At 57.3% G+C, this 10,464-nt stretch overlaps 1 protein-coding gene across 2 annotated transcripts; it reads left to right on the top strand.

Annotated features, from left to right (window-relative positions):
- Positions 1–4,006: 4,006 nt before the first annotated feature.
- IRX6 (iroquois homeobox 6) lies at positions 4,007–8,819 on the top strand. 2 transcript variants are annotated; one of them, XM_032122106.1, is made up of 8 exons: positions 4,007–4,540; positions 5,635–5,880; positions 6,125–6,234; positions 6,527–6,607; positions 6,716–6,834; positions 6,963–7,454; positions 7,671–7,772; positions 7,966–8,819. In XM_032122106.1, the coding sequence occupies exons 1-7, from the start codon at positions 4,496–4,498 to the stop codon at positions 7,769–7,771; spliced, it is 1,194 nt and encodes a 397-aa protein (XP_031977997.1). In that variant the 5' UTR covers positions 4,007–4,495; the 3' UTR covers position 7,772; positions 7,966–8,819. The 2 variants fall into 2 exon arrangements, with proteins under 2 accessions (XP_031977997.1, XP_031977996.1); XM_032122105.1 differs by having other exon boundaries at positions 4,019–4,540; positions 6,527–6,834.
- The last annotated feature ends 1,645 nt before the right edge of the window (positions 8,820–10,464 follow it).

The following is a 10,464-nucleotide window of genomic DNA, read 5'->3' as shown; positions in this document are numbered from 1 at the left end:
TTAATCACAGCAAACACAGTGATGATCTGAGATTCAGCAAACCCATCAGTCATTATGCAAGTCATGCTGGGAGCCAAGTGGAGCTGCCAGTCCTTGGAGAAGAGGCAGGAGGGAGAGGTGGCAAGGGGAGGCCACTGCAGAAGACTGTTAGGAAGAAGCAGCTCAGTGTCACACGAAGGAGCCCATGCAGAAGTGGTGCTCAGGGATCCCTGCAAACATTATTACCTTTGTCTGTCTTTTACTTAATTTCCAAATGATATCTTAAATTGTTCTCATTTATCTATCCATCTCACTAAAAGGGTCTGGAGAAGCAAAGCAAAGGCCCACCAATGTATTTCTTTCACTTTGTGCGTACCAAAACCAGAGCAAAACTGTGTAGCTTCTTAGATTAACAAGCCTACATACATAACTCTCCGGAAATTCACTGACAATTTTTGGATGTCCCCTTTCAGAAGACAAGTATCCAAAGGCACATTTATTCCTGATGTATTTCAAATGTGACAAAACCAAAATGCTACTTTCAGGTTTAGCCTTCAGCCAACAAGGTACCACCCATTAACTCAGCAATACCTCACCCCCTAAATCAGCTCTCGTCCCGTAGTTCACTGTGCCAGTTCTCCCCTCTGTCCTGAAGACAGTTCTTTCTATTTTCTGCTTGTATGTTCAGCAATTAAAATGCTTTATCTTCAACAAGATATTAATCTTAATATTGTCCTAATAATTTTCTGCCTCTCATGCAGAAATCAGTCCTGAAAATAGCCACTGAGATACAGACAGTAACCAGCAAGCTTCATAATAAACCATCATATACACTATTTTAGTTTGTCAAAACAATTAGTGTTCATTTTGGCTTTATTCAGTTAAATCTGCAGTGACTGATCAGTATAAATTATGTATTAGGCTGCCCAGCTGTACTTGTTTATTCATGCATGGACTTGAAGAATTTTCATCTTCTCAGTACAAAAAAGCAACAGCCAAAAAATTCCCCTGTATTCTAAAATATAAAGACACTTTCTTCTCAGCCACATTTCTGCTACATGTTTTTGAAGCTGCTTTCTTCTTCCTCTGCTTATTTCAATTAACCTATTATTTCATTTGCAGTTATCAGCAGCTGCATTTGCATCGGTAGGAAGCACATACTGTTACTTTCACCCCTTGCAATTACCTCCCGAGCAAAGCAATATCAGAGCTAAACCAAATGATGTTGATTTTAAAAGCATCAAAAATCGCATTGTTGGCTGCATTTGAACTCCTACTTCACTTCAAGAAGAACTGCTTGCAGAAATGTTTACAGTTAAGCCTCACAGTCCTCTCTTTCAAGAACAAAAGTTTGTGAATCAAGAGAGATCATTTTCCGTTTTTGCTTGTGTTTGTAGTCACACACTCCTCGCTAGGACGACTGGGTGAAAGGAATGCACGTTGTGGGGGTGGGTGGGGTGATATGCTTGTATGCAGGGAGAGAGATGACACAGATTTAGAAAAAGAAAAATCTGCAGTGACCATGTAGAGCATCAGTTGTGCTTCTCCGCGACATGGCATATGTGCAGAATGGAAATTGGGCTGTTGAAGCTGAGTTCCTGCAATGAAAAAATCGGCAAATTGCACACTCCAACCCAAAGCTACCCTCCACCAAACTGGGTTCAAGAATTTGTTAACAGAAGGTTTATGCCAATATTTACAAATCACAGAAAGATGTTTTGGCAGCTTTGACATGCAGAGTACAGTTGCTCAGTGATGGACAGGCAGAGTGAATGGTGGCAGCGCTCAGAACAAGAAGTGACAGAGTTTGTGTCCTCTTAAAGAGCTGGGGAGCACAGCAGAACTTGTATTTGTTAATGGGAACACCATTCAATCTCCCAGGTTGTAAGGGCAATTAAAGGGGTCACCTGGGTGGCTCTTGAGCATGTCTAGAAAAAAGTATGCTGCTGAAACATCTCCATAGGGCAGAGTGCTGTAAGTGGAGAGAGCTAAGTTGGGAAATGCCACCTCCCGAAGCTTAGCTCAGCTACAACATACCTGACAGGTAACAGAATTGCTTTCACATTGATAGTGCGTGATAAAGATTGGGAAACACAACGTTTGTATTGATCTGCATTATCACTGTTATAAAAATGCTTTTCTGCACAGTGAATTCTGCCCCAGTTTTGGTGGCCACTGTGCTCGTCACTTCGGCAAGGAGGACAAGAGCCCTGCATGCAACCTGCCAGCACAAACACACTGCCAGCGACAGCTCCTTTGGGCTCTGAGCCGCAGGCAGGATGAGCACACAGCTACGCTTGTTGTTTCTTCCATCAAATAACATATGAAATGTTCTGGTGAAAAGACTAAATTTTGCTGAATTAAGTGCTTTAGAACAAGTGGTTTTATTACTTTATAATTAGCATAATTTTCCCCATAGGGATTCTTGCAATTAAATAATTAGCAGTGATGTTACCCAAAGGTGTTCTTTAATGAATTTTAAGTTATTGCCCCTGTTAACGACAATTGACACGGCTCGGGTTTACAGCGCTCCGTCTCGCCAGGCTGCGGGCAATATTAGAGGGCTGTGGCAGCCTGCCCTGAGCTCCGGGCCCCTCCGCTCACCCCGGCGGGGCGGACGCGGCTTGGGCGCTCCGCTCCCCGCGCGTCGCTCCGGCCCCGCGGGCAGCGGCCAGGCGCGCTGCGGCCCTGACGACGCGGGCAGCCCGCTCCGCGCCCGTGCTGACCGCGGAGAAGACCCGCGAGCGCGCAGCTCCGGCCAGGGCCGCGCATCACCCGGGCTGCGGCGGGGCCGTCGCGGCTGTGCTCGCTGACTGCCCGGCGGAGCGCCGCCCGCACGGGCAGGGCAGGGCAGGGCAGGGCAGGGCAGGGCAGGGGCCGTCCGGCTCGGGGCGCGGAGGGGAGCGGCCCCCGGGCCGGGCCGGGCCGGGCCGGCGCGCATCGCTCGCGGATCGGCAGCGCCACCCGTCGGGGAGCGGGACGGCGGCGGAGCGCAGCGGAGCGGAGGCGCTCCGGCGGGGCGGGCACGGGGCACAGGCACGGCTGCCAGGGCTGCCCGCCGCGTCCGCGGGACACGGACAAGGCGTGTTCGGGACAAGTGCCTCCGGGCCGCACAGGGCTGCGTTTTTTCTTGGTTTTCTTTTTCTTTATGAATTGCCACTGGCAGGACATCGCGCCCTGTCCGGTCCGGGAGCGCCGCGGCAGCTCCAGGCTCGGGAGAGGGAAACCCCTGTTTACCTCCCGGTGATCTCGCCTCAAAGGCAAATTCGCAATATGTAAGTCGCTGGTTAAACAAGGGCATTTCCATTTGTTAATTGATGCAATTACGCCGCGGCGGTAACGGGCCGGCCAGGCTGCAGGCAGCCATCCATCCATCACCGCCCCGCTGACCTGCCATCGCCCCGGCGCCCCTCCCCGCTCCCGGAGGGACCATCACGGGGCTAAGGGGGAACAAGGGATGCCCCGCTCACCACTCCTTAAAGAATGGGCTTCGGGCTGCCCTGTGGCCCGCGTTCTGTCCCGGCCCCGGGCCTGCCCCAGCCTAGGCAGGCAGCGCACGCTGTGCGGGGCGAGCTCCGACCCCGCTCCCGCGGCTCCGGGCCGCCGCGACGGGCAGCGACGCCGAGGCGGGGAGCACGGCTCAGCGGCTCCGGTGTAGAACCGGGGCCGAGTTGTACAGCAGCGCCCGGCCCTAGGGGTAGGCGCGGGGCCAGCGAGAAGTGCCAAAGGGACTGCGCCGGCCGGGCCGACCTCGAGAGCTGCTTCCCTGGGTACGCCAGGCACCGCCGCTGCCACCGCGACCCCTGCCCGGCGCCCGTCCTCCCCGTGGCGGGCCCGTGACAGGGGGCACGCTGGGGCTGGCCGGTGCCGCGATGTCCCCGCTTGATATTTATTCCCCTAAGGCAAATTTTGATTGTGTTTAAAAATAAAGGGAAAAGAGACCAACCGCAAGGCACCCCCAGTCCCGCCTTTGACGTGCATCACAGCACAACATTAAACCAACATGAAACAAGTGCTGCGAGCGGGCGCGGGGCGCTGCCTGCTCCTGCCCGCCGCTGCCTGCTGCTGCCGGCAGGGCCGTGACGTCACCCCGCTCCTCGCCCACCGATGAACGCTAAAGACCTATAGAGCAGAAAATAATACAAGCAAGCTCCGTATCTTGCAAGCCCTACGTGATTTTCCCCCCCTCTTTGCAAAAGCCCCTTTGCACTTAAACTCTCTATACATGTGGGGTGGCTTTTTTAACTCCCTCTATACAAACATATTTATTAAGAGCGATGGGAAGTGGGGGGTAGCCTATTTTTTTAATCCAGGCACCAACCTCTCCCCCCCCCCCCGCCTCAGATGTCTGGCTGCTTTTCTTAAGTGCAATCATCTATAATTGAAAAAAAAAAAAAAAAAAAAAAAAGCCATACGTGGAAATGTGTGTGTGAGAAGGTGCATCTTGAAGCAGGGTTTAGTTACAATCGATCTTGGGGGGAAAATATTGCCTATGGTCCAAAAATAAGGAGCAACTATGTCCTTCTCTCAGTTCGGATACCCCTACAGCACCACTTCACAGGTAAGGCGAGTGAGCAGCACTCACTTTTGTTTAGATTCTGCTGCTGCTGTCCAGATGTCTTGTCCCCCCCCCCCCCTTTTTTTCTTCCCTTCCCCTTACTTAGAATATTTTTTTAAAAGGGCACATCTGGAGCCTTTTTTTAAAAAATGTGCGTGTGTGTTTATGTCTCGTTTGTGTTGTGTTAGGCTTAAACAAATAACTCGCAGTGTGCACAGCAAAGGCGTGTAGGAAACCGGTAATTCCCCCTCCTCCCCACCCATCACCGTTCAGTTTTAAGTGCAACAAACAAATAAAAACATAAATCCCAGCTACGACCGCTGCCGGGCGCAGCCCCCGCAGCGCCGCTGCCGCCCGGGCACCGCGGAGGGTGTGCGGGCAGCGGGAACCGGCGCTCGGCGGGCTCGGGGTTTTACTCGCGTTTCTGCGGAACCGGGCTGTGCCGTTTCCTCCCTCCTTCCTCCACGGGTCGGTCCTTTCCCTGTGTTTTATTAGGATTTGTCGAGAGTTTTTTTCCCCCATGCGATTTCCGAAGGACACCCCCCACTCACACCAAGGCACCCTGAATTAACTAAGTCGTCGCTATAGCGTACTTCGAGTCACGATTTATTTGGGTAGAATTATTTATACACCGTAATCACTGCAAGATGTGCCTCCCTCGCTTGGGAAGTTAGCTGTCCCCTTGAAGTTATTGAAATCAAATGCCTTCGATTGCGTTGGCTGACATATTTACTGCTGTGTCTATTGTCAAATTAACTGTAATCGCAACTTTTTGCCTTTAAATCAATGCAGATGGACCGAGCGGGGGCGGAAAGGATGGAGCCGTACGGATTTTATACCTTTTTCGAGTGCAATTATTTCCTTAAAGTTTTGTCTGCTTGATTAATCGTGCCCCCTTCCCAAGAGTTCCTGCGTCCCAGTCGGTTTATTTCCCGGTTTCTATAATTAGTTGCTTCAGCCCGCGTTTCCTATCCCCCTCCTCACCGCCGCCCCCCCCCCCCTCCGCACACACACAAGCGCGTACACCCTCCTAAATTCCCCCCGATGGGGCTGCCTCAACAGTCACTCGGCGCCGTCCCGCTCTCTCCTCTCCGCAGTTTTTCGTGCCCGCCAGCCCCAGCACGACCTGCTGCGAGGCCGCCCCCCGCTCCGGGCCGGATGCCTCCTCGGCGCCGGCCGCCGCCTCCCTCTGCTGCGCCCCGTACGAGAGCCGGCTGCTGGCGCCCGCCCGCGCCGAGCTCAATGCCGCGCTGGGCATGTACAGCGCCCCGTACGCCGCCGGCCAGGGCTACGGCAACTACCTGCCCTACGGCGCCGAGCCCGCCGCGCTCTACACCGCGCTGGTGAGTGCCCGCCCGCCCGGCAGCGCTCCGGAGGGGGAGGGGGGTGCAACAGGCGGGAGAAACTTCGTGTTTCGCACTCGGTGTCGGGGCGGGGGACCGCCGAGGGACGCGGAACCGGGAGAGGCGCCGGCCCGTCGGGGGTGGGGGAGAGCAAAGGGACTCGGCTGCCGTGGGGACCCGGGGCTGCGGGGCGCGGCGGGGTTCCCTTCCTGCTCGACGCCAAACGCTGCCGCTTCCCTTGCAGAACCCCCAGTATGAAATCAAAGACGGCGCCGGCACGTTGCACTCGGGAATCGCGCAGCCCGCTACCTACTACTCCTACGATCATTCCTTGGGGCAGTACCAGTACGACAGGTAAAACCCCTTTGATCAGCGCCCGGCAGCATTAGCATCCCCCTGCGAGGCGGCGGCCGACATCAAACGGCGGGGGACGGGGGGGCTCCGACCTGACAAACGTTGCACAAAAGAAACGAGGCGCCCGGGAGCAGCAGACAGAGGAAATCAAACTTGGGCGGCGATGTCAGGAGGGCAGGGGCAGGAAGGCAGATGGGCAGGGACCTCATCGGCCTGCGGCGCGGCTGGGCCGGGCCGGGGGGCTCTTGCCGGACTCCCGCCGGCCCTCCCCTCTCTAATCATCTCCTAGCAGGTACGGGACGGTAGATTTCGGTGGTTCAGCCAGACGCAAAAATGCAACGCGAGAGACGACGAGTACCCTCAAGACCTGGCTGTACGAGCACCGCAAAAACCCCTACCCCACCAAAGGAGAGAAAATCATGCTGGCTATCATCACTAAAATGACCCTGACGCAAGTGTCTACTTGGTTTGCTAACGCCAGACGGAGGCTCAAGAAAGAAAACAAAATGACCTGGTCTCCCAAGAACAAAGCGGGGGAAGAGAGGAAAGAAGAAACCCCGCGGGAAGAGGATGAATACAGTGCGGAAGGTGAAGGCAGAGGTAGGCGGGAGAGGCGGATGGGCACCTCCAAGTAGGCTCGAAGTGACGGCCGATTTCGAGGCCCCCAACTTCCCCGCACCCGCACTAACGCCCTGCCGCCCCTTTCTTCCCCGTGTGTGTCCAAGCAGAGCAGAAGAGCTACAAGGAGGACAAGGACCTGCGGTTCAGCGACCTGGAGGAGGAGGAAGAGGAGGAGGAGGAGGCGGGGAAGCCGGAGAAGGGCCGGACCAGCTCCCTGCAGGAAGCCCCCAGCCTGGGCGCGGCGCTGCCCGAGGCTCCGCGGAGCGAGTGCAGCCTGCCCGGCCCCTTCCACGCCTTTCCTTGTGCCAAGGCCCCCGCCGCGGACTTCGCCCCCGCCTCCTTGGCCGGCCCGCCGCCACCCTACGCGCCCGCGGAGAAGCCGCGCATCTGGTCGCTGGCACGCACCGCCGGGGCCAGCGCGGCGCGCAGGGGCAGCCCCGAGGGCCGCGGCACGGAGGGAGGCGGCGGCGCGGCGGGGGAGCAACCCGTGCCCGCCAAGGCCTTCCGGAGCTCCGCGTTCAACCTGCAGCCGCTCCCGCGAAGCTGCGCGTCCCACCGCGGCCTGGGGGAGCCGTGCCAGTTCGCGGCGGCGGGCGAAGGTACCCGCGGCGGCGGGGCCGCGGGGACGGGCGGGACCGCGGGCCGGGCCGGGACACAGGGCGCGGCGTGAGCCTGCCCGCGTAGTGACACCCCCGGTGTTCGGCCGTGCCCAGGTGTCAGGTGCAGACGCCGAGGCTTCTCCGCTCGAGGCGAGCGGGCAGGGGAGGGCGGCGGGGTCGGGCCGTGCCCACCGCGAGCCGCTTGTGTCTGTGCAGGCTTCGGGCAGGGCGCCAAGGGCGGCCCGGGAGGCACCGAGCTGGGCGGGACGTGCCTGGACAGGCTGCGGACGGCGTTCCGGCCCGTGCTGCGGAGGTGAGGTAGGTGACGGGCCGGCCGCACCTCGCACGAAGCGCACGCCAACGCGCCCGGCCCTGGGACACCGAAGTGGCCTCGGCCCGAGAGCGCTGCGCCAGGGCCGCCGCTTTGCCCCGCTCCCGGAGCTCCCGTCCGGGCGGGGCAGCAACCCGCGGCCACTTAGCACCAGCTTATCATCGCTTCTCCGTCCCGCAGGTCGGCCCGCCCCATCCTGGGCGCTGGCGACGGGACTCCGGCCGTAACGAAGCACTCGGCTGGACGCAACGAAAGAAACCTCTCCCCGCGCCGGCGACGGCCTCGCGGCTCCGCCTGCTCTGCCCTCGCCGGGAAGGGCCGCCGCGGCGCAACGTGCTGCGCACGTGGGGCCGAGGGGCACGGCGGGCGGAGCGGCCGCAGGACCGGCGCCACCCCGCCGCCCGCCTGCCACATGTTCAATACCCCATTGACGTCTTTGCAAAAAGGAAAAAAAAAAAAAACAAACAAACCAACAAACCCACCCTAATCTTTTGTCTTTCCCCCCTCATGTCGTGGTTTGTTTCTCCTTTTCCTCCCAAATCTGCGCTCTCTGCTCAGCGCCCTGCTCTGCCGAGGAGCGCCAGTTTGCAGTTGCTCCGCTCCACCCCGGGGAGGAGAAGGAGGAAAAGCGGCGCAGGTTACGCCGGACTGTATCTTTCCCGTCTCTGTACATAGATACCGCTGAAAGTATTTTTCAGAGTCTCTAATTAACACGGATGAGCTGAACGCCACGAAGCCGTCAGTGACCTCGGAGCTCTCCAGCCAGGAGCCGGCACAGCCCGGGAGGAGCAAACCCGGGCACCCGCCACCCGCCCTGGGGCACGGCCGGGGCACCCCCGGGCAGCGGGTGGCGACCGGGCAGCGAAATAGGACGTTGTTAGTGGGTCACCGTCGTCAGTCAGTCAAAAGAGCAGTGCTGCACTTTACAAGACAGACGAGAAAGGGAAACCGTATCTCTGCATTATTTCTGTTTAATTAAAAGTGTCATCAAACACTTTGTGTTCAGACTAATAAACCAAGCAGGGATGAGGAAAGAATGTTTCTTTGTTCCTGTCTCTAGAAGCAGTGGCAATAATTTAAATTAATAACTGTGGTAATTAAGAGGTCATCTATAGATCAACCCGATACCTGCTATTTCCAAGTTCACTGGGGTCAGCATTTACATTAAGTCATTTGTGGTCAATAGAGTCCAATGAATTCTGCCTTAATAAATCAGGGAAATCAATCTTGAATATCGAGTAGACTTCTATATGTTTACTAAAGGCTACTCAAAACGAGTGGGGCTGCATAACTGGGAGCCCTCTGGGTGTGCGACCGGAGAAGCAATTTGTAGGGGAAAGGAGGAGCTGCAGGTCAACGCAGGGAGATGTGACGGGGCTGCCTCCGGCTTCGGTCCCGGTAACAGCCGCGGCCCTTCCCGGGAGCAGAGCAGTCCCGGCTGCGGGGGCACTGTGAAAGAAAGCAAACTTTGTCGGGCTTTGTCGGGTCCGGAGGGGGAGGGGGGCAAGTGTACAAGAGGGCAGCAGGTGATGGCGCGGCCGGGAGCGGGGCTGGGAGCGGGGCTGGGAGCGGGGCTGGGCCCGTCAGGAGCCCCGCCGAAGACGCTCGGCCACGGCGCTTTCCCGGACTCCGTAATAGCCCTGGACAAGAGGCGGCGCAGCAGCAGCAGTCTCTTGCAGTGACCCGAAGCTTAGAGAAGGGGAAATAAGGCTGCGAAAAGATAAACATTATTTCAAGTCGGATTTGAAGGATTAGGGCTTGTAATAAAGAGTATTAGGCCCTTTCGAAGGGTTCTTGCAAGGCGACTTTTTCGCCCCTCCTCTCCCACCGGAAGGGACAGGTATTATCTGCCTTGGGAACACATCTGCAGGTTTCCCACGCCTGTCCTCACGGCCGAGCAAGGCCGGGCCTCCCTCCTGGATGTGTCCCGGCCGCCTTCGCCCGTTCTGCAGGGGAGCGACATGGCTTCCTCCTGTTCCATTTCCCGGCGGTTTCGGAAGAGGCTCTCTGGGGAGGCAGCTCTGCATCGGCCTCCTGAGCTGCTCACGGGAGACGAAACCTGCACGGCCCCCGCGGCCCGAGGGTGGCCAGGAGCTCTCCTGAGCTGCCGACTCAGCCCCCGGCCCTGGAATCCCCCGGCCGCGAAAGAGCCGCGAAGCCCTCAGGGAGAGTTAATTAGGCGGGTACAGGCCTCGGGGTCTCTTTGAGGCAGGCACGAAGGTAACCTCCAGGAGTCTTAAGATTTTTATTTTTTATTTATTACTTTTACTCCCCTTTCATTAAAGGTCAAGTGAGCGAGATGCAGATTATCCCGCCCGCCCAGGACTCCCCTGCAATCTGTCACGCCGGCAAGATATGTATCGCAAATCTCTCGAAATATAATCTCCGGGAATCATATTCCGAATACTGTTTTGATTAAAAACCAGAGCGGGGATTGATGGAGAACTAATACCGGGAGCGGAGCCTGCGTGCGCCCGGGCACAAAACTAAAATAACGGGCTCGCACGAACAGATTCCGCGCCTCCAATGCCATAATAAACGTATTTAAACCGTCTCTGTCGGAGCTTTACTACGAGATGGGCTTTTTAATGCCGCTTCTCTGGGAAATGAACTCGGGTTGTCCGGTGGAGCGGGGGCAGTCGGGCTCTGCCAGGCCAGTTTTCTGGGGCGGCTTGGGAA

Source organism: Corvus moneduloides, chromosome 12 (genome assembly GCF_009650955.1).
Source record: "Corvus moneduloides isolate bCorMon1 chromosome 12, bCorMon1.pri, whole genome shotgun sequence".
NCBI lineage: Eukaryota > Metazoa > Chordata > Aves > Passeriformes > Corvidae > Corvus > Corvus moneduloides.
Note: the sequence above shows the minus strand (reverse complement) of the source record. Positions and strands in the feature narration are given on the sequence as shown.

What these genes read in the sequence shown, in the direction of transcription:
- IRX6 (XM_032122105.1), top strand. Translation starts at nt 4,496, where the DNA reads ATGTCCTTCTCTCAGTTCGGATACCCCTACAGCACCACTTCACAG. An exon ending in CCTACAGCACCACTTCACAG is followed by an intron (nt 4,541 to 5,634) that starts GTAAGGCGAGTG and finishes TCCTCTCCGCAG; the next exon opens with TTTTTCGTGCCCGCCAGCCC. An exon ending in TGCGGAAGGTGAAGGCAGAG is followed by an intron (nt 6,835 to 6,962) that starts GTAGGCGGGAGA and finishes GTGTCCAAGCAG; the next exon opens with AGCAGAAGAGCTACAAGGAG.